Below are 25,073 nucleotides of genomic sequence, written 5' to 3'. Positions count from 1 at the left end.
CAGCACTTCGTTGTTGACATGAATATCAATTATATGATCATTTTAATAAGTTTCCTGTTTACAAAACTATCAATTTTTCGAAAAACTAAGGATTTTCTTATCCCACACATAGATTACCTAATCCGTATTTGGCACAACTTTTTGGAATTTTTTATTCTCAATGCTCTTCAACTTTGTAATTGTTTGGCTTTATAACTATTTTTATCTGAGCGTTGCAGACGAGTCTTATGTAAATGAAACGCGCGTCAGGCGTATAAAATTATAATTCTGGTACCTTTGGTAACAATTTGACTTGATTTAATAATCTGTCTGAACTAAATGGAATTCTAACATATCAAAAAATATCAGATGTGTGCTAATGTTAGTTGAAAAAAGAGATATTCAATCATTAAGACCTTGGTATATTCCTTTCCAATTGTTGTGACATTAATATAAACAGTAACATCCGCTAATAATTGATACTGTGACAGTTTCTATGTATCTACCATTTCGACCACACACGGGTTCATTATCTGCAAATAGTTTAATAAGGCTTTTGTTAGGATTATAATCATTCTGTAACTGTAGTTCGATCGTTTGAGTTGTATAATAAATATTAATATTTACTTGGATTCTACTTTATATATATGTAGCATAAGATGCCACACCAATATTTAGAAATATCTAAAATAATGTACTTGAATGCGTTCAAATATCATACATTTAATGTCGATTTATAAATATCTCTTTTACGGAATCTTTATCATTTTAATTCCAGTCTTGATTCTAAACTTATATATTTGCAAAATGCTTTCAATCATGATTATTTACTTCCCGCTTGGATAGAGTGACGTAAGGTGAAGGTAAGCTGTTTAACAACAATATATATAAATATATTCAAAGATAAACGCGTAAATAAACAAATCATCGAAAAGAAAAATCCAGGTTTCGCTAAAACGAAAACATTGAAAGGTTTATAATAACATGTAATGGATCTTTTATTTGGATGGTTTTTAATTTTTTTTTCCAATCGGTTACAGTGAGAAGCTTTATAGTTTTAAATAAAGGATATCTGATTACATTTATAGAATAATGTTGTAAACAACAATGAACCCGGTAAAACTTGTTGCGCACCATTAACTGCCATACAAATGCAACTATAAAAAAAACCCATATAACTTGTACTATTGGTTTATAGTCGAAAAAACTCTTCACTGAATCTCGAATTAAAAAAGTTAAAAGGCCAAATAATTATAGTACAAAGTTGAAGAGCATTGGGGACTTCAAATTCCGAAAGATTTTGATAAATACAGTTAAGGTGATGTTTCCTTTTAGTAAAAACAATCCTTAATGTTTCGAACAATACAATGTGTTGTAATCAATTAATTCATAAATATGATCATTTATATAAATCATCATAGATACCAGGATTATAATTTTGGACAACAGACGCTTGGTCCGTACAAAAAAAAATCACCTCATCAGTGACACTCAATTTCAAATCATTTAGAAAGAGGAAAATTCTGAAATTGTTTTTGCAAATTCTACTAATGTAATATATGTCTGAGGTAAACAATCCTTAGCGACAACTTATTTTTTTATATTTTTTTGATTCATAATTATGGCAACATCAAAGATAACTAATGTCAACGTATAAGTAAATAAATCCCGTTACAAATAACAATCCCTATTCTATGGCAAACATCAACTTTTTTTATCAGAAGGAAATAGGCCATTCAAACGTATGATTATCTTAATTGGATCATGTCATTGAGGACATAATTTTAATACTGCTTTGATATTAGTTAAATTACTGTTGTTTTTTTTTTTTATTAAATTGAACCTTATTTACCATGCTCAAGGACATCACTTACTACGTTCTATTTTAACGTTCGAAGGAAACAATTCTGCTCTTTGCGTTATTTGTAAACTCTAATACAGATTATGCATTAAGCCAGTCCTATGATAAATGTCATAGTTAAGTATCATCATCGTATGACGGTATTAGATCTTTACAGATGTTTATTTGTGTTATACATACGAGGTGTCATTCCTTATCCTAAATCAACAAATCAAAACAGAATAAAATGTTGGAAAAGAGGGACGAAAGATACCAGAGGGACAGTCAAACTCATAAATCGAAAATAAACTAACAACGCCATGGTTAAAAATGAAAAAGACAAACAGACAAACAATAGAAGTTGGGAGTGTACATTCTTACAGTTTTTGCGTTGAAATAAATTCTTTCATATGTACAACACTTTCCGTCTATTTCGTCTGTAAATATGATTTAATCAAAAAGAATTATTTGCTATGATCATATCTTATATATAGTTATTACTTATCTTGTAGGTATTTTCTTGTCCCAGTTTTTCTTTATGTTCGTTTTATTTTGAGAATTTACAAATTGAATACCCGTCTTAAAACTGTTTTCCGTATTAAGCCCCCCAAGGCGGTTGTAGTCGATTTATTTCGCCAGTATTCCAATGTTTATATTGTATCAATTGATAATCTAAAAATGAGACAAAACAGACCTAGGACCCACAACAAAAATGCATCAGTTGAGAAAAAACCTACAAAAAGCAAAAAAAAAGAGGAATAAACAAACAACAGTCTTCAAACACTACATAAACAATACAACGGTACAAATTATCTTATAAATATATAAACTGGCACAAATTAGATGACAGAGATTATACAAAAGCGAGCCAATCTACAGTTACCAATTTTAATTCCAGACGCGCATTTCAACTATTAATTTGTCTCAATTGATGCTCGAGGACAAAATATTTTAAAATCTGAAACCTAATACAAGCTCTATCAAGTGAAGAATATGACAGCTATTTTCTATTGGTTCCGTTGGTTGATAAAGTCTAGCGGTTCGTTTTGCCAGGTGTTATGGACGGTGAACTCTTTTCATCTGACAATAATAGAGGAAGTTTTAAACGGTGTAAATCTAGGTAGAATATATTTTACAGGAAGTAATTCAACACCTGGGTTGAAGTCATAAAACTTTGCTCAGTGCTCGTAGCACAAAAATCATGCCCGAAACATGAAATCAAGCATTTTGATTGGTTGATTACGGAGTATGAGAACAAAAAACTGACTCGAAAGTTATATGACTACTAGGCCAGACGAAATGTGATCGAGCTCCCGGTCTTCAGAACAAGTACTGGTTGTCTTCCCTACGTTTTACCATTTACAAGATTATTTTTGTGTATTGATTTGTGATGTCACAGACTAAAAATTACATTGTTTATCTCTACCTACGTTGCAATTTTACATCCGATAATTGTGTGCATGATCGAAAAGCTCAATCTTAATTAATGAAGTATACACACAAACGTATATTTGAAAAAATTTGTAAATTCGAATGATTTTTCTATTGACAATTTTTAATTTGTGAATACATTCATGTAAAAACACGTAAACAACATGTTTATAACTAAAATGATTAAAATCGTCTGTTCATGTAGTAGTGTGCAGGCCTTTAAATTAAGCGTTCAATTAACTTCTTTTTAAAGTCAGATCAGGTAATATCAATTTTTCTGTTGTGCTTTGTCAAAAATACGACATGTTTTTAAAAATGACAGATATAATATTGATATTTGTTGTTATTTTAATTTAAATGTTAAAGTTGAAGATAAGTCAGAAAGTTCGGGGACAGAATCTTGATTCTTTATTTAGATAGAAGTTTCTTTCTCCGGTAAGGTAAGCCATTAAACATTTGCAAATAATAAATTAATGGGATATTAAATAAAAGTGTTGCGAGTCGAATGTTTTAACATTTTATTATAATGCGTTATATTTTTTTACGGTTGACAAGTGTACTGATAAGATACATAAATCATTTGTTGTGATCGTTACTTACGAATCAACTTTTTGAAAACAAAGGAAATTGGTGTTAAGGGTAAAACTTCAACTGTTAATCTTTACACTTTATGAACGGGTAAAAGACAAATTGTCTTTCCCTCAGCTGTATTCCTAGTACTAGTGCTACGTCTATATTTTAATGTCGACCTTACTAGGTTTTTGCTAGACAGATAGTTTCCAAACTAACCTTTTAAGCTCACCTGACCTGAAAGGTCAATTGAGCTTTTCTCATCACTTGGCGTCCGTCGTCCGTAAACTTTTACAAAAATCTTCTCTGAAACTACTAGACCAAATTTAACCAAACTTGATCACAATTATCATTAGGGTATCTAGTTTGAAAAATGTGTCCTATAACCAGGCCAACCAACCAAGATGGCCGCCATGGCTAAAAATAGAGCATTAGGATAAAATGTAGATTTTGGCATATATCTCTGAAACCAAAGCATTTAGAGCAATTCTGATACAAGTGAAATTGTTTATCAGGTCAAGATCTATCTACCCTGAAATTTTCAGACAAATCGAACAATCCGTTGTTGGGTTGCTGCCCCAGAATTAGTAATTTTAAGGAAATTTTGCTGTTTTTGGTTATAATCTTTAATATTATTATAGATAGAGATAAACTGTAAACAGCAATAATGTTCAGCATAGAAAGATCTACAAATACGTCAACATAACCAAAATTATCAGTTGACCCCTTAATGAGTGATTGCCCTTTACAGTAAATTTTCAACCATTTTTCTAAAATTTTAGTAATCTTTTTAAAAAATCTTCTTCTCTGAAACTACATAGACAAATTTAACCAAACTTGGTCACCATCATCATCAGGGTATCTAGTTTAAAAATATGTCGGATAACCAATATGGCCGACATGGCAAAAATAATACATAGGGGTAAAAATGCAGTTTTTGGCTTATATCTCTGAAACCAAAGCATTTAGAGCAAATCTGACATTAGTATAATTGTTCCTTGAGTCAAGATCTATCTGCCCTGAAATTTTCAGACAAATCAGGCAACCCGTTGTTGCTGTCCCTGATGGTTGCTGTCCCTGATGGTAATTTGAAGAACATTTTGCAGTTTTTATTTATTATCTTCAATGTTATCTTAAATAGCGATAAACTGTAAAAATTATGTATAGCAAAGTAAGATGTACAAGTAAGTCAACTTTGCAAACAGTCAATTGATTCCTTAAGGAGTTATTGCCCTGTATAGTAAATTTTAAACAATTTTCGTAAATTATGTAAATTTTTTGTAAATTTTTACGAAATATTTTCTTTTGAAACTACTGGGCCAAGTTCATTATAGATAGAAAAAATTGTAAACAGCAATAATGTTCAGTCAAGTAAGATTGACAAACACATTATCATCACCAAAACATAATTTTATAATGAATTCAATTCAAGTCTATAATTTGTAACTTTTGTTTAATATGCACAAGGTGAGCGACATAGGCTCTTTAGAGCCTCTAGTTTATCGTTCCATCTTTTGTGGAGAAATAAGTGTTTATACCCGATTTTTGAAAATTTCGGTCAAATCTATTTTTTTTCTTCTAAAAACGTTGCAATTGTCTATTGTTTAAACATTACACGTCGCTCTCTCTTGCTGCTGGATAATTAGTGTTCTAATAAATAATGTGTACATTAAAAAAAAGAAGAAGTGGTATAATTGCCAATGATACAACACTTCAAAAGAGACAAAATGACACAGACTAACTATAGTTTGCCCTACGAACCTCAAGAATGAGCCAAGCCACATAGTAAGCTAACAGTCCCCAAAATGACAAATGTAAAACCATTTAAAAGAGAAAACTAACGGTATAATTCATGTACAATATAATGAACGAAAAACAAATATGCAATACAGCAACAAACGGCAACCACTAGATTACAGGTTTCTGACTCAGTAAAGGCACATGTATGTTTTCTCAACTCTCTAAAGTAGCATTTACACACAGTTTACAATCGTAAGAGAGAAAAAACTCAATACTTAAAAACTTCAAACATGAGCATTTACGAACAATGATTTAAATATCTATTTTTTTTTGTACATATACATCATTGTTTTGGACGAAAAGACACCTGTGGTGTATTTCACGTCAACGAGATAGCTGAAATACGATACAAACAACAAGACTTTACACTAGTATGCAGTATTCAAAATATATTGAAATAACTAGGTCAACTTTGTTTCTTGAAATGAAATAAATCTCTAACGTATATATGCATACAAATTGTTTTAAGAAGAAACTTTGAAATTGACATTGCGAAAATGCCTCATTATTCGATTGGCAATATATTTGTTTTGTTCCCAACAAACAATCCTGTGGAAGCTATTTGACTCCATTTTTTGTCGATTTGTTACTTTATCCACATAATATATACTTCATACAGGAGCTTTTCAAGAGGAATGAAAATCTCCCATTATCCCTTAACTCTACGTTTCTATATATATTTGATGTCTTCTCCAGTAAAAGTTCAAAGTTAAAGGATTATGTTAAACTCATATATCCTATCATATTTGAAATAAAGGATACTTCTGAAACCGGTAGATCTTCGTCTTTCCTAGACAATAACGATGTTGGTCGGTTAAGAACAACAATTAACAACAATGAGGACGATTTCTGCATTCCCATTTGTGAACGTTCAATTTTTATGTAGCCAAATTCAAGCATCGCCTGTTAAGTAGTATCTATCTCAAAGCTAGAGTTTTCTTATATATTACTCTTTATAGAAGATTGCTGCTTATTGGTAAAAGCCTTTTTATGCTGAGACTGCGCGAAGCAAATACCAATCAATGAATCAACAATGCAACTATTAAACAAAGGGTTCTAAATCAAAGTGGTGACATTGAAGTTGACAAACCAGTATTGAATATATGTGTCACTAATGACCACGTGTATCTTCCATTGTAGAAGCCTCAATCCGTCATGTTTATCTCGATCTTAGCAATATAAAATGATACGAATAATTGAATTTGTACTGAGATGAGCAGCATAATAATTGCATTATGTTGAACAGGAACTGCTTACCCGTCCGAAGCACCTGTGTTTGGTTTTTGTTGAGGTTCGTGTTTGCCGATCTTAGTTTCCATACAGGGTTTTGTTAACATCATTATTTTTTCGGCGATGTAAGTTATTTTTACTTAAGCATTTTGAATGTCCTCATCTTATTTTGAAATTGCATATTCTTTAAAAAATAAGTTGATGACCTTCTGTATTGTTGAATATAAAACAATATATGATTGCCAATTAGATATCGATTCACAATATACCATATGACAAAGAAATTAACAAGTTAATTGTGTATAGACAACAAAAACACAAAGTGGACGTTGACAGGTACTAGTAAATCCTAGCAACTAATAAAAAAATCATGCATCTAAGACTGTATCGTGATCTATATATTTTGTCAATTATAGCATTCATCTTTTCACAGAGAAAACTGTATCTTTAAAGATATGTTAGAAAGACATTTAACTTATTGGTCGGATTTTAAAAACCTACATTCATATGCAGCTAAGCAACATAGAAATATCATTGATCGAACAAATTTAAAAGAAAGCACATTATAATTATATTAAAAAGATATTTTTATCTTTTATACATCATACAGGTAACACCATGTAGTATTGAAGATTACATCAGTGGCAACCATGTTCCTTAGTCTGGGAAAAATTGTCGATGAAATTGCCACTGGACACTGTACAGAAATTGATATTTGGGACAAATTGGTGCATTATTTCACTGAATATTGGGATGGAGATGATCACATATTTCAGCAGGTTTTAAACTTGTCTAGGCGACAGTTAGGGGAACAAACTCAAACCATCACCGACACCAAAGCATTTTTTACAGCTTTAGAAAACAACTTCAGTGACAAGAATGATCTGTTGGAATTCTTAATCAATCTTACTGGATACTTACACTACCATACAGAGTTAGGATCAGTCAATGTAAATGAACACTTAAAAGATTGTCGAGAGAACATAAGACGGTTTAAGCGAGAATGTATAAGGAGAGGAATTTTCAGAGACAACAATTTTGTTGGTAGAGAAGATCAAATAGCTAAGATTAAAGATGAAATCGAGAAAGGAAACACTAAAGGTTTGCATACATTTCTACTAAATACCCGGACTTAAACATAATTTAAACAATACTGAAGTAGTTATATATCTCATGCATATAATGGTGAATTTGTAAGATATTTACTGATTTATAAAACAAATACTGTTAAATGGGGGACAATCAGATTTGAACGATGTTCCATCAATCGCCCATCGCAAATGCATTACACTACTGATGTTGCTTATAGTACAATTTATTTTAGAACTCCTTACGTTTCGTGTTAAAGATGTATGTTTAATGATTTTTTTTTATCAAGAACAGTCAAACAACATCAATAGCTGAAATTTTAAAATAGTTGTTTCAACTCAAACGCATCTCACCAATTGTTATTTTGTTTTAGTTTTAACTGTAGTTGTCGCTGTTTCCGTTTGTTAACGTAGTCTTTACTCTTTGATACGAGCACATGTTAGACCATTATTTTTATATAAACGCTGAATGGGCAAAAAAAGTGTTATCTGCTTACCATTACTTCATTTTATTGACTTTAATGATTTATTTAGTGTTTCTTTAGCCTAATACGGTTTTATCTGAATAAAAGGATATCTGCAATATTCGTCACAGAGACGGCATCACTAAGACAGCAAAAACATTGAAGGCATCTAGTGAAAAACTTATTATTATTTAAAGTCGGTGTCCATTCAAAAATTTGCAGCGTGAATACTCATAAAAAACCTACTTGATTTTTATAAAGCTTTACAAAATCTTCTTTAAGTATATGACATCGTTATTCTTTCATTTCATATTTATATTCAAATGTTTTATGTATAGTCAGATAACAATGTCATTTATATTCAATAACGGAATGTAGAATGAATATACATGCTTGCCTTTAACGATTTTGTAAGATATATTAGATAAACTTTTTTCACTTTGATATTTTAGGGATTCTTGTTTGTGGTTTGGGAGGAATGGGAAAAACCTGTCTCGTCAATACAGTTTGTTATGAACTACGAAGTGAAAAATGGAAAACAATTAAATTTGAATTAAGGTAAGAATTGTTTTCAAGATGAAAATCGCAATTTACATATTATACGATATGATGAATTGAAAAATTAAAATTTGTTCTTAAAACAAAACGTAAAGCCTAGTGTACAGTGTATTTTCGAAAACGTGCAGAATATCAAAATTTTAATGCAAAATCATAAATTTATTCATTTATCATGTTACTGATGTGGTGCTATTCACAACCTTTTGTTATTGCACAGAATTTGTTCAATCTGACCACTCGATGCTATATGCTACATATCAAAGTATATCCAACACATAAAGGCACAACCAATGTTTTATTATGTTAGAAAAAAAACCCACATATTAGTTTATTCAAATGTATTGACCAATTCAAAATTTCGGCAGTGATAACCTATATAATTAGCTTTTTAAAATGAACAAATTAAAATTGATAATTCCTTTAGCAAATACCATGATGTTTTAGACTTGGTCTGGGGTGACAAGTAAAGTACCTAATTTTGAAAGTGCCGAAAACAATCACTACAAAATTGGGCTACAAATAAATATCTTAGCCAACACAATATGGTACACTATTATAAAGAAATGGTGGATAAGTTTTGTAAATAACTATTTTGTTCTGATTACCAATAAAATGAATGAAGAACTTTTCCATTTTGATACTGAAATACTCACAATTAAATATGAGACTTGATTCGGATTCACTTGGTATTTTACCGTGATAAACTCAGTATTTAAATTAAAAGAACTTTATTGTTTATTTATTTATCGATTATGAGTCAAGCGATGTCGTTAGTTTTCAGTTGAATGATAATTTGTTTTATAAGGGTGGAACACTGGTAAATTACTGTTGCCTTAAACAAAAAATTGTGCTTGAGTAAAGGTCTATCAGAACATCTGTATATATTAGCTTGGTATTGTGTCTATGATTATCTAGTTTGACTTATATGTTTTTATTATTGAGGTCCATTGCGTTAAAGTGTACTTCGTTTTTTTTTCGAATTATTAATCAAATATGACATTAAAATAATATGTAATGAATTGAAAAGTTGGTATGTAAAGTATTAAATTGAAAATTAGTTTTTTTGGCTTCCTTCTTTGCATTTCAGCTTTTAGATAATAAATTAATTTTGGATGTAACACTTCTTCTGATTGTCTGACGTAGTTTTGTTTATCAGCTCATATACATTATTGTGTTATGTGACCATGACGTCATCAAGTTTTTTTTTTGGTTCACTCCGGTTTAAAATGGAATTCAGTATTACATTATAAGTAATGACTGTAATATTTTTTCTGTCTATTCGAAATAACATCAAAAATGTGGTGCACACTTTAAAATAACCCGCTACGAGGGTTATTAAATGTGCACCACATTTTTGATGCTATTTCGAATAGACAGAAAAAATATTACAGTCATTTCTTTTTGGAACAGATAAGTTACCAGAAAACATGCGTTTTTGGGAGCATTAAAATTCAACAGTATTAAATGAATGTAAATATTTATAAATTCAGGGAACAAAGAAGCTTTAGACATTTCCTCCGTTCAACTATAAACAAATTCAGAGAGTTATGGTGGTCTAGTTTAGGCAAAGTTTCACACATAGTCAATGAGGAAGAAAATGAGGTTAAGGATGAGATTCTTGTTGAAGAAAGTATCCTACAACAGACACTTTTAGATTATTTCCAGAAACAGCTGGGAAATGAAGACACTGTTAGCAAAAAACGTGAGTTAATTTTATAATGTACGTTCAAGGAATTATTTGTACCTCACTGAATGTTATGATGATTTAATATTTTTTTATATTCAATACACTATATTCTACACTTAGATCCTCATTTTTCCTATCAGCATGTGTATCTCGATTGTTTCATTGATCAATTATGAGACCACAGTGTTTTCTTTTATTCCATTTAACAAAACATTTGATCGATATAATATAACTGTAAACTTTCATTTTTTTTCAATCAATACTACTAAAGGAAGACACCGATATTATTGAGTCGCAACTACTTTGACACCATACAAACTCGGAAATATTTGTGATATCTATACTATTAAATGAGAAGACTTCAGTTTGTGTGTCGCTACTCTTTCTTCTACAATTAATTAACTACAATAAATTAATCATCATGCCTTTGTTTCCAAAAGGTACAATGCATAGCCGCATTTGTCATCCTTGCTTATGTTTATTCCGTTTGGGATGTTTTGAAAGTAAAACGAAAATAATGGCGTGCGGATATTGTTTCTGTCATCGGACGGATTTTTAAGTCATAGTATACAAGACTTCCGTTTAGGACTGTTAAAAATTACACATCATTTGCATAGGAATTTTGGGACAGGACAATTATTTTTGCTTTTTTCCTGTATACTATAAACATACATATACTATAAATAAAGTGTATTTGCTATTTACTGTCAATTAAAAAATACGAATTTAAAAAAAAAGTGGTGGCTAAAATAAATTTCATGTCCCCAAGATTAAAACTTTTGATACCTTTCCTGAAATTCATCAGTCATAAAATCGTTCACAAAAATCCATCCTTCAACAGTTTACTTAGTTCAAGCACATTATAAATGCCCGCGATTTTGCGGTTGTGTTTAGAAGGAACAGAGCAATTTCCAGAGTCACAACTCCTCTGAAACTATATAAAATCGAAAATATTTGTGATATGACGTATAAATGTAGTGTTTTTAATTTATAAATTTCTCTTTTAAACAATCTTGTTTTTCACAAAAACTTGTAATTTTGGAGAAAATATCTTATTTCTGAACCGTTATCAACCAGTGTCTTATACGCTTTCGTGCTCAATCGACGTACTGCCAGCAAATTTTTAAAACTCTTTGTTTCAACCCTTTCTTATAGTGCCGCAATTTCGAGGGCATTTTCTAGTGACGTATAAATGAAGTGATTTGTACTTTCTAAATTTGTTTTCGAAACCATCTTTTTTCCACAGAAAACGCAAATTTTGGAGAAAATATCCCAATTCATTAATTGAAGACAACATGATAAATCAGTTTCTAAAAAAACAAAAATCATCTAGTTTTCATTATAATCATTCATTTTCAGAAATATTAATGTTTGATAACATTGACGATGTAACCACGAATCCTGAGGAGAAGACAAAGCTTTTAGCATTTTTCAAATCTCTGCTAGAGATGATGCAAAAAAGGAAAACATGCAAGGTATGTTATTGATAGTGTTTATGATTTTTGATCGGTATGAATAATTAAGTAATCTGTCCTATTCGTGATTTCAAAAACCTAAAATAAGGTCAATTTAATATAACGTTGGAGCAGGAAAATGATAATAAGTAGTGATCATTTTATATGTATTGTGCTTTTATTTATGAAATGTTTCATTTGAGAAACACGAGTTTATGTAAGATGTGGGTTTTTTTTACAATTGATTTTCTCCTATTACAGATGAGAATTATCATTACTTCCCGGGATAATTTTCTGTTGACAACTTGGCATGATATGGTACATAGTCTGGTCAAAGTTGAAGTAAAAAGTTTGAATAGAGAAAGTGCAAATGACCTAGTGAGAATGTGCACAAAACAGGTACCTTTGCGTAACATATTTTATGATTTGAATGATTTATTATTTTTATTTTTACGGGAAATGTCGAACACGCACCTAGAAAGGAAAAAGTATTTGATGTCAGTTGAATCAGTAACACAACTATGAGGTCCATATTTATATAAATAAATACACTTATTTACTTTTCTACATTGACTAGAGGTATAGGGGAGGGTTGAGATCTCACAAACATGTTTAACCCCGCCGCATTGTTGCGCCTGTCCCAAGTCAGGAGCCTCTGGCCTTTGTTAGTCTTGTATTATTTTAATTTTAGTTTCTTGTGTACAATTTGGAAATTAGTATGGCGTTCATTATCACTGAACTAGTATATATTTGTTTAGGGGCGGGAATTTCTCGCTACATTGAAGACCTGTTGGTGACCTTCTGCTGTTTTTTTTCTATGGTCGGGTTGTTGTCTCTTTGGCACATTCCCCATTTCCATTTTCAATTTTACTCATCATACATACGAGAATTATAATTTTGTACGCCAGACGCGGGCTTCTGTACAAAAGACCAATCCGTACCGCTCGAGTAAAACAAAGTTATATAGGCTGAATAAGATTGAAATTGAAGACATTGAAGAGAAATTATGTCTAACACATACTTGAGCCATCACAAAATGCTGCTTGAATTATCCAGAATTTTGTTTTTTAATTAAAAATCTAATATGAAATATAAGAGAGAAAAAAGGAAAATTTAGTTATTTGACGTTTCTTCGGCATAATAAGATAAATAAACATGTAGTCATAGTTACCTTAATAAACAGTACTCGTATAAGTTAACCCATAACTTAAATGGCAGCTCGTTCCTAATATTAAGTAACATTTGTTTTTCAGTCCAGTCTTGAAAAAACGCATGTTAACTTCATTGTTCGAGTCTGTGAAGCATGCCCTTTGGCCCTTCGAGTTATATGTGATGCAATCAATAATGCTCCCAACATTGACCAGTTGATAACATTTCTGGAAAGAAGAACAGAATCACTTTCAACATCTGTTTTAAGTATGACCGAGTGTTTGAATCAACCGTTTAAAAATCTTGGTGACCACAAGTTAACACTCTGTAAGCTGTCATTGTTCGGTACATCCAAATTTAGCCTTAGATCAGCCGCTATCATCGACCGAAATGAACCGGGCAAAGATAAAAAGAATGAATCTGAAAGTCTTGGTGATTTGAAGATTACTCTTCTTCTTTTTAAAAGTCGACATCTTATTGAAATTGAAAATGAAGTGGTGGACGAAAGTTGTACAGAGGAGTTGAAAAACGAGTCTGAAGTCTATATGGCTGACCAAGAAATATTTTCACTTCATCCGTTGGTATACAAGTTTTTACGAGAAAAAGAGCATGAGACTGATATAGCACTGGCATTAGAAAAAGCGAAATTAAATTACTTCATTCTTTTTGATGAGCTTGTTTTAAAAATAGGTGAAGAGTATGATATAAATGTATTGACTGCACGAGAAAAATCTGAAAAGTTGACAGTTCACATTGCGAAATATATACAGCTAATGGAAAGTTATAAGAATGTATCGAATCTTCCAAATATGCAAGGTTTAACATCAACTGAGGATACAAAACACAGAAATAATGTTGCTCTGATGATCCTTAAACCAGAGCAACACCTTTCTTTTATTCAAAAGATTAGCCACAAGAACTGGTCTAATCCGTTGGTAAAGGTTTCATGGGAGGTAGAATACGTAACAGCTATGATAAGACATGATCAACCCTGTATTGATATTGACAAAACATGCATCGATATACTCAATAAGATCAATGATATTCGAAAAGACGACTTGAGTGATACGGAGAACTCGCAACTACTTATATTGCATGGTAGAATGCTTTACAATTGTGGTCGTCTTAAAATGGACATTGATTCAAAAGTGTCTAAGACGTATTTTTATAAAGCGGAAAAAGTGTTTAAATGTAAAGAGTTACGACACAAGCAAGAGCGTAAGAAATACCTGGCAGATATTTATAACTGCTTAGGATGTATCTATTATCGACTGGAGGAGACTCCAAAGGCTATACGTTTTCATCAGAAGGCTCTCGATAGTCAACATAAAAGTCACAGTCAAAATGAAAATACTCTAACATTCCGTGCCAATATTGGAGCCTGCCATTTTCGACTAGGAAAAGAACATTTGAGAGATAAAAAGAATGAAAATGGTAAACGAGAGATGGAGAAGGCACTCCAGTTTTATAATGATAGTATTACATTGGCTGAAGCTTTGAAAATGAAGCGAACTGATATTTACTTGAAGAAATTGAAAAACAGAGGTGATGTTCTGACTATGCTTGATCGATATAAAGAGGCAAAGAAAGACTATCAAGAGGGGATGGACATAGTTAAGACATTGTTTGTTTCACCAAGTCGTCAGGAAATACTTTTTCTTCATGCTCAGGGAGATTCTATTCGAAAGAGGATTGCATGTAAAACTAAAGGTACATAATATTATCATTTAAGAAATAACGGGGCTTTAGCTTTTCAAAATTTTAGTTTCACTTTATATGTGTTGGGTGTTTCATTGTTTATACAAATTATGTTGTCTCTTTAAGTTTCAATTTCATAAATGAGTTCTTTAAGATAGAAATTATAATTACAAACCAAGCCGTTCTATTTCTTGTAGCATGATATAGACAACAAGTTTGACATAGTTATTATGATATTTTACCAAGCTATTACATTTAAGTATTCGGAAATTGTGTAGCCTGTAATTCAGTGTTTATGTGTTACAATGTACATATTTGTTTTTCGTTCATGTTTTTATATAAATAAGGCCGTTAGTTTTCTCGTTTGAATTGTTTTACATTGTCTTATCGGGGCCTTTTATAGCTGACTATGCGGTATGGGCCTTTGGTCATTGTTGAAGGCCGTACGGTGACCTATAGTTGTTAATGTCTGTGTCATTTTGGTCACTTGTGGACAGTTGTCTCATTGGCAATCATACCACATCTTCTTTTTTATAGTGCTATGGAATTTTTGTTTTGTTGTTTCTGTTGTTGTTTTTGTTGTTGTTGACACATAGAGCTTCGTGGTCATCTATTTTTTGGAAGGGTTTCCTGTTGCTCAAAATTTGCATACATCTAAAATATAGTTTTTGATTCGTTTTATTTGTTGTAATGTTATCAGAAAGTGCTTTGTAATTATATTCGTCTTATCGTTTTGATAAATACAAACTTTGTTATAACTTCTTTAATATGTAATGCATTCACTTTTTTTTTTTTTTTTAGATTTTAGATGAATTGAGGACATTGAACGATTGAACATCGTTAATTACGGTAAACTGATGTTGCCTCTATATAATATTACGTAAGAAAAAAATCAGAAAATATATTCATTATTGCGATAACTAGATAGTTGTCGCAATAAAGAATATATTTTCTGATTTTTTTCTTACGTAATATTATTTAAAGACATAACAAGGATTTCCATAGTATGCCAATTTTCTATTAAGTAACCATGTTTTGTTAAGCTTCCACAGTATAAACAACAGTACCAATTTATTTTGAAGGTTTTTTTTCGAGTGACGTAACAGAAGAAGAGAAAAATCAGGAGGATATGTACAGCCTTACGGACGAGGGTGTAGAAATCTATGAAAAATTAAAGAGCATGCTACAAATTGACATTTTCCCTGGTGATCACGAGTCATTTGGCCAAATAAGGAAAAATCATTTATATTTCTTGGAACAGCAGCATGAGACTACAGACGACACAGAGAAATTTTACTCGGTAAGAGATTTTGTCAAATTTAATAAATAAGCGATTTATCGACTTATTTGTAATGAAAAACAACTTTTAACACTTTTGGAAATATAATAGTTTGATTATTGTTTTCAGTTATTTTGAAATAAGGCACTATTATGCATGTACCGATAAAATAAATTTCTGCTCTAACATATTATCAATTGCTTGTCTAGTTCGTATTTGCGTTGGTATATTAAGTAGACAACTCCAGTAGCCTATTGTTTGTCCAAACATCCGTTAGATATTGGTTTCTCGTCTTTTAAATAGTAGAGTTTTCATTTATTTTCAATTATTACAACTTTCGTTATTTTGTCAATTGAAAAACGATAAGGCCCTTGTTTCTTTTTTCTAGAATTGTTTGTCTTTTAAAGTTTACTATATGATTTGGAGTTCGCTCAGTTCTAAATGCCTTACATTTCTTGTAATTGTTCATATCCCGTTGATATTTGTGAATAGTTTGATCATTGGCAATATAATCACATATTCTTATTTGAATACATCATAAAAAGCTTGATTATTTTATAAAGTTATTGAATGAATAAGGCTATGTAGTTGTATGCCAATTGTAGAGGCAATAACTCTTTTAAAAAGAATTGATAACTATATAATAGCTATAAAAGTCACAGTTAGAAATTACCAAAGTAGTTATATGTTAAAAGTTGAATCAATATCGAATATCTAGGTAATTATCAGTACATTCTCGAGAGATGTCAAAATTTAAATGAGAATAAAAGAAATACAATAAATATTCCCTCCAAAAAAATCTTACACAAATTGAACTCGTATTAGCTTGATGATGGATAGTAGGTAATTCCAAATGGTCAACATATCTGGGTTTTTTTTATAAGAATCGGTCGTGTATTTCGTCGGTCAATTCCGACAATTAGTTGAATTAAGGAAGTGGGTTTGGATAAAAGGACGCTAATATAAAAAATAAAATGAATATGAAAGTTTGTGTCAACTTTTTATATTAACTTTTATATTGTTTTTTAACAAGAACACGAACCCACATGAAAACCGTGGGCGATTTCTGGTGCCAGGGAATGTAAAGCAGATAATGCATAACATTTGGCCTCTATCGTGTTGCAATTCTTAATAAGACAGATGATATATATATATTTTCATAAGGCATTGAATATACGGGTTTTTTTCCCTCTCGTTTCAAGATGTACCTTTTTAACTCATCCAGTACCAGCTAAAAATGTTTTTTTTTAAAAGACGCAAAGTCTGTCAACGGTTATTTGTAAAATATTCATGATTAATCAATTAATAAAATAAATTTGCTTGCATAGGCCTACCAAGCAAGAGGTCAAGATGACGATACAGATTCGTCAAGTTCGACAAAAAACAGCAGCGCAGATTCGGGTGAGGGCAGTGGAGATGACACTGATCTTGAATTCAATCCACACACTCGGAGTTCACCCTGTCATTCAAAAAAAGAAGAGGAAGGAGCAAGCAGTAAAGCTAATGTTCACGTTAATACAATCGACCAAACTAGATGGATGATGGAAAAGAAACAACAATTCAAATTGCCTTTACCTGCAAACACAAGTGTTGATGGAATTAATCCACAGAAAAGAACAGATCGCCGAGAATCGAGTTCGAGTTCAGGTGTCTCAAGTATGGGCAGTTTTACACCAGATGTAGAAAAGGCTTGTTTGAGACAACTCAGAGAACCTCTTCACTCTAGCCATGGGAGTTCATTCGAAGATGATGTATTTCCAAAAACAAAGACAGAGAGCATTGATAGAAAAGAAGCAAAATCAGATCCTGGATGGGTTGGACGGAGATCTACATTATTGTCATTTGGCTCTGGTTCGTTGGAAGAAGGTACAGTGGGTGATGCCGATGTTGTACACAAAGAAAAGAAACGGAAAATAGAAACAAGTAAGTGATAGAAAAATAAAGTTCTAGCACAATATTGAAAATCATTCTGATATTCAAGAATGTTTTTGTCACTATTGAATATGAATATCAAGTTTATGAATTTATAGCAGTCTGCTATTTATTTGTTAGTGAAATAATTGAAAATTTAAAACAATCTGTCACTGGATCTTGAATATATCAATAGTAAAATAACAAGTTACCGAACGCCGAGGAAAATTCATAACAAAAAGTCCGTACATTAAATCCTCTGAATATTTTTGATATTCCAACAGTTGAAAGCTTAGTCTTAATTTTGACAGAAATTATAGAAAATGGAACTGTCTATTATCGTTTTTTTTATCTGTATTTCTACATTTTACATACTCTTCATATTGCATAATCAGCACTTAGTAATTCAGCATCTCTGGACGAAACCCAATCCCATGGAAAATCTTTGAAGAAGCATAAATCAGAAGATTGGAATGTAAAAGACAAATTGTCTCCATTTTTTGTAGACAAACTGAGAGAAAGTAGTTCCCAGACAGATTCAAGAAATATAGGTTCGTATTTAAAATTACGCACGTACCTCGTTAGAACACTTTTTATATGATCAAAGATGGTGTATATTAACAAGAACAAAAACCTTCCTGAAACAAGGCATCTTCTCAAATTCAAGGGTAGTTGTTGAAATCATTTTGATTAGGCAAACTTAATATTTTATCATAATCAAAATATAGTACATTAATGAATTCAATGCAATTATATTCAAACCAGTAAACGCCTTACTTATTATTCATAATTAGACATACATTTCATATAAAGTTTGTGGCAATATCTTTGCTAAAGATGTTTAACACTGATTTTCTAAAAAGAACTGGCTGACTAAAAACTAACTTTTGCAGATGACATAGTTGATGAGTTAGAAGATTTGATTCACTCTGTGCAGCCAAGAATGAGATCTCTAATTAGAGATATAGATTCAAGAAAAGGCATGTGTAATCAGTGTACAGTATTCTCCATATAGTTTTAAAGTTAATGATAAAACAATAGTCATTCAATTTCTTTTTCAAAAGTTTACTATTTGTACGCACTCCCATTGTAAGAACAAGACTACGGTAATGGTTTTAAATTATCTTTATTAAAAAGGAATAATATCTACTATGGCTAAACATCACTGAGCTTAATTCTGAAATCGACTATTTCTAACATACTTTGAATATAACTGAAAAAAATATATGCCATAGGATGATAATACTAACAACTATAACACGAACAACAAAAAAGGAAGAGTAAACTGATTATAGGACCAAACAACAACCAATCAGATTTAATATCTCTTTTCAGCACGATTAATTGATGACATAAACGGAAGACCAACTATTCAGTACAAAGACGAAGGTTTCTTGTAAGTCGGATTCATATATACTTATTGTACACATATGCTTTCACTTTTAATTAAAAGAAAAAAAAAATAGTCAATGCAATTACGTATCGAAAAAGCAACACAAAGATACCAGACTTATGATTTATATACGCCATACGCTCATTTTGTCTAAGCAAGATGCATAAGGGATACTAGACTGTAAAGTTCAAATGCACATCATGCTCACAGTACGAATATCTAGATAAGAGACCGTCTGTATTTAGTTTTAAAACATTTTCATTTCCTTTTACATGTTTATACATAAATAGAACTTTGCATGTTTCCTTTAGCGACAAGCATCAAGCAAACGTTTTCTAAGAATGGTATTTAACAAAAAATAAACCACTGAATGCCCGAAAAACTCCAGATTTCATTTCTTATGTTTTATCTATGTCTAATTTCAGTGACGATACTGGTTAATTGAATCAGGTGTTGTAAGATAGAAATGGCAGACCATCGTTAATGGACGGAATTGTGATCTGAATTTAATATGTCGAGATTATCTAAACTGATTGTATTTTTTGTACTATTGATTGTATTTTTAGAACTATTTATCATTTACTAGATAACTTTTTGAAATCTATAATTCCTATAGAATGTTTATTTTTTTATAGATATTATAGCCCCAATTCAAACTATATTGATAACGGACTTCCGTTTTGAATTGTAGATCAGTATTTTTGCTATTTACTTTTTACCAGACTTTATAATTAAAAGATGTCGCTGAGTTTTCTCTGAAAGATTTTTTTAAGTATGGTTTATACATAATGTCAATTTTAACGTTAAATATTACAGAATTCTTTAAAACTTAAAATAAGCTTCTTAAAAATCTGCTGAATTTAAAATTCTAAGAGTTAAATCTACAATTACAATTGAACTGCATATTATCTCTGTATGATATAGTAATGTAAAGCAAGATTGAGTCATTTCCTATGAATTCTCTAATCTTATTTGCAATATTTCTTGTGTGTTTCAATATCAAGAAAGAAGTAATAAACTAGTTACGTTGATGTTAAAAAAAATTTGCAATTGAATATAACTTTTATATGTATTTACATCATCAAAGATATTGCGAATGTTTTATATTTAAAAAATGATCTCCGCAAAACAATTTTTACAAAATATTTTTATCCACCTCATTTATTTTTGAATATCATTTTTTAATCTCCACAAAAACTGTGTACAAATATTCATATTTATATATTTTAAGTCTTGATAAAAAGATGTCACAAATACTCATTTATCGTATATTCTAATTTAATGACAATATTCATTAAAAGTAAATGTATGTGTAGGACACAAAGTTATATAGTACGACACCCTTTAAGTGCGATCGTTATGGTATTGTAGACGGTTAGTAATTTGTATCCCTAAATTGTGACCCGCTAAATAAAGTCAACAGTAGTAAACTGCTGTTATAAAGTCATAAATCGATTAAGAAACAAAAACAAACAAATGCGGGTTTCACAAACTTAACCCGAGGGGACACATCAACTATACACAGCTACTTTTGCATAGGTACCATTTCTGTACCAAAAATATGTAGTGCTAGAAATCTAATTTAATACTCAGTACTATTTTGTTTCTTTAACTTTATTGTAATAATAGGAACCTGTAATTTATAGTTCTTGATGTGTACTAAAGATTCAAGTACTACAGATTTTCACTTACACCATTTCATTTTCAGCATTTTGAAAGTTTGTCTATTTCAAATAGTTTAAAGTTATGATTTTCGAACATGAAATATTGCAATCACTGTCGGTACTATTTCTGTACCAAAATTTATTAGTACAAATCAAGTACTGTAAAATGCAGGTACTTATTTTTACAATAAATTCAAAGTAACAAAATTAACGCAAACCGGCAGACAAACCAAGTAATATTTTTTTTAATTAATTCAAATAACTGTCACCACCATAGACTTTATTTCATTTGTATCACATGAATTTAAAATAAAGGAACATTATATGCAGTGGCCTAGTGTATTTCCAGTGACCGTCACTTACATACCAAATTTATGGTTTAGAAAATTAGGTTTTAATTTGGCATAGATGTAAAAAAAAAAAAAAAAAAAAAAAATAAATAAAAAATTTAATTTCAAGTCATTCCAACATCTTTTAGTCAGCTATTACACATTTTTATATAAAAAAAAATATCTTACAAATTTCTTGACCCTGAGGCGCGAAAGATACAAGATGGGCAGTCAAATTCAACCTAACAATCTGCTTTCATCTAAAAGATCTCATAATAACTATTAGAAAAACACACATGAACTCTGATGCAATTAATCCTTTATTATCCTTGTCACGATTATTTTTTTTTGTGTATTTTTATTTCCCATTCATGTAAAAGATAAATATGTAAAGTAGTGGGGAAATATTGTTATTGACATCACTGTTTTTGAGTTACATTTGGTGTAATTTAGAACAAATGTTTAGTAAGTAATAAATGATTAACACATATAATAAATAAAAACAATATATGAAATGTTTTAAATTCTTTTTTGAATATTTGAAAATAGACATTTCTTGTCATTCATCAATGTGTGCAAGAATGTATTAGGAACGACATCGAAAATTCAATGTAGGATAAAAAAAAAACTTTATTCATATAGTTTTTTCACTAATCCCCCCTTCCCCCCCCTTTACCCCCTCTTAACTTAATTTGGGGAAAATTGATTGACCAATAAGGATATATTTAAAATCCATGTCAATTAAACAAAACTTGCAGCAATTTTGACCCCCAACCCCAAACTATTTGAATTAAGTTTTTCGTCCTTCATTGATTCTTTTATGTCGTCCCTTAATTTTCAAATTTTGGATATTCTAAAAGTAAACCAAAACAATTTTTGCTTAAGATTATCATCATCATACATATAATACACATACTACCTGATGCTTATTTGAAAGAACAAATTCAGATCGCATAGACGAACAGTGTTTTACTACATATACAGGGTGCGTTATAATGTTTTTAGTATATTGGATGGATTTTTCTCATGATATGGTTTTGTAATCGAATATTTCCTAAAAAAATAATGCTTTGACATTGTATTGGTGTTCGGTATGGTATTTTTATAAATGAAATATATGACGAATCAATAACACTTTGATGAAACATTGATTTTTATTTTGTTAACGATTTAATATGCTTCTTTTTTAATATTTTGATCTCAAATTTAGTTCCATTCGTTTTATACAGTTTTATAAATATTTATCACAAACTAAATTTCAGTTCACATAACAAAGTATGTCTTGGGTCAATATTTACATGTCAACAAAAAACATCGTTAAGACATACCATTATTTACGTTTAATTACATTCATAGCGTTCATTTGATACAATGTTGGTATGCTCTCATTGGACATTTAATATTCATAAACAATTCGCCATCAAAAGTAGTAGGCAGCTAATATTTTTATGGGACCGACATTGGTTTTGGAAACAATTATTTATTTGTTTTTATATGACTTGACTGTATAATTAAAATATGTATGTAATATGAATATAGAAGTATGAAGTGCATTGATAATGTTATTCGTTAATAATACCTTAATAAAAGTATTTTGCCTTTTCTTTTTCGTTTTTTAGCAAAAAATCTTGTCAATATAATGTAATGTTATGCTACTGTCATACAAGTGAGAGGTTAAGCTAGATTCTAATCCAGATTTTATCCACCATTTTTTACATAAGGAAATATTTGTACTAATTCAGGAATACGACAGTTGTTTTCCACACGCATGATGTGTTTGATGTTTTGAATTATCCATTTGATAAGGGACTTTCTGTTTTGAATTTTCCTTGGAATTCGTTCTTTTTCTATCTTAATTTTTCAATTGGATTAATTGATTTTTACGTTATATTTCATAGTTTACTTTAATTTATCCGAACAAGCGAAAAATAATTAAACGTGTTGGTCGTTGGTGCTGTTTTTTCCCCCAATAGGTTTTGTTAATTCCTGTCATTGTTGTTGTGAATCATTCAAGTAAAATATTGAGACAGTTGAGAAATGTGAAAAAATTGACGAATGTGTATTGTTTTGAATTTGTAGTCCTTTTAACAACAGCATATACCAAAATACAAGTTAATTGTATTTCATGGCATGAAAATAACGTAAAAAAAACAGTAAATAAGTAAAATGGTACAACTGGCATACGAAAAATCGACTTTATTATTATCAACATTAATATACAGAAGCATTTAAATCTAATGAAAATAATTTAGCTATTTTAACACAATATGACACAAATTGAGATCTTTTTCTCGATATTGAAAGGGATGGACGATTTCAAATTGAATATGTGACATACGTGATGATTTTGATTTTTAAGTTGTCAACATTCCATTTATCCGGCACGTCTATACTTTCTGCCACATCGTATGGTGTTTACATATTTCAATTAATACATTAAAACCGAGCATATTCATACTACTAAGTATATAGCGTTTTTTTCTATGTTGTGATGTTTTACACTATTGTTTCAGGTAAGGGCGAATGTTGATATCTATAAGACGTGTCACGGTACTTTTCTATCCCAAATTCATGTATTTAGTTTGTTTCTGTGTGTGTTACATTTTTAACGTTGTTTCGTTGTTCTCCTCTTATATTTAATGCGTTCCCCTCGGTTTTGGTTTGTGGCCCGGATTTGTTTTTTATGAGTTTTGAACATCGGTATACTACTGTTGCCTTTATATATTTTTTTTTGTACATGTTCTTAGTCAAGAACCCAATCAAGTGGTTGTCGTTTGTTGGAATGGTTCATAAGTATTTCTTTTTTTTTAAATAGATAATACCGTTGGTTTTCCTGTTAGAATGGTTTTACACTAGTATTTTTTTTGGCCCTTTATAGCTTGCTGTTCAGTGTGAGCCAATGCTTCGCGTTGAAGACCGTACTTTGACCTATAATAGTTTACATTTGGATTGAGTAATGTTTCATTGGAACTCATACCATGTCTTCTAATATCTATATATGGACATCCTGAGAAGGGTTGTGCGTCTTAGAAGAACGACACTACTCAAATGTACTTAAAATATATGGCTACCATCAAATATTGTTTGACAGATATAATAGATCTGAGTCCAAACTCACTAGTAGCCCGTTTTCTTAGATCTTTAAATACCACAATAGTCGTCTTATCTGTAATTTAACTATAGGGCCCTATTCCTGATTGTGATATTTTGACTGAGTGTGGATGTGCATGGAGAATGATGCTTGTGTGAATTCAGAGCTAAACCTCCATCAGGTCCCGCTATATGAGTTGATATGTTTTCCTTAGTTTTTTGTTTGTTTCCTCGACTTGTCTTTTAATCGATTTATAAGATGTAAACAACGGTAAACTGTTGCTGTTTAACTCAGAAGTAACTAACCAAAACGTTTAAAAAATTCAGATGTTGATATAAAGGTAAATAATACGTTTAAAGAAATTGCTTATTGATGGCAAAACCCCGGATCCTTGATTAACAATTTGTTCAAATGATTTTTAAAACAAGAAAAATGCAACAATATACAGAGATAGACAT

At 30.6% G+C, this 25,073-nt stretch overlaps 1 protein-coding gene across 8 annotated transcripts; it reads left to right on the top strand.

Annotated features, from left to right (window-relative positions):
- The first annotated feature begins 744 nt into the window (after positions 1-744).
- On the top strand, positions 745-23,126 carry LOC139490753 (uncharacterized). Of its 8 annotated transcripts, XM_071277723.1 has the most exons (14): positions 1,937-2,258; positions 3,617-3,690; positions 7,461-7,951; positions 8,855-8,960; positions 10,451-10,662; positions 12,007-12,122; positions 12,363-12,500; positions 13,355-14,960; positions 16,031-16,248; positions 17,556-18,150; positions 18,534-18,689; positions 19,032-19,118; positions 19,474-19,534; positions 19,957-23,126. In XM_071277723.1, the coding sequence occupies exons 3-14, from the start codon at positions 7,501-7,503 to the stop codon at positions 19,970-19,972; spliced, it is 3,762 nt and encodes a 1,253-aa protein (XP_071133824.1). In that variant the 5' UTR covers positions 1,937-2,258; positions 3,617-3,690; positions 7,461-7,500; the 3' UTR covers positions 19,973-23,126. The 8 variants fall into 8 exon arrangements, with proteins under 8 accessions (XP_071133829.1, XP_071133828.1, XP_071133822.1 ...); XM_071277728.1 differs by lacking the exons at positions 1,937-2,258; positions 3,617-3,690 and adding an exon at positions 745-842 and having other exon boundaries at positions 18,645-18,689; XM_071277727.1 differs by lacking the exons at positions 1,937-2,258; positions 3,617-3,690 and adding an exon at positions 745-842 and having other exon boundaries at positions 18,549-18,689.
- The last annotated feature ends 1,947 nt before the right edge of the window (positions 23,127-25,073 follow it).

The sequence above is a fragment of the Mytilus edulis genome, chromosome 10, assembly GCF_963676685.1.
Source record: "Mytilus edulis chromosome 10, xbMytEdul2.2, whole genome shotgun sequence".
Lineage (NCBI taxonomy): Eukaryota > Metazoa > Mollusca > Bivalvia > Mytilida > Mytilidae > Mytilus > Mytilus edulis.
The sequence above is the reverse complement of the archived record's forward strand: the minus strand, read 5'-3'. Positions and strand labels throughout refer to the sequence as shown.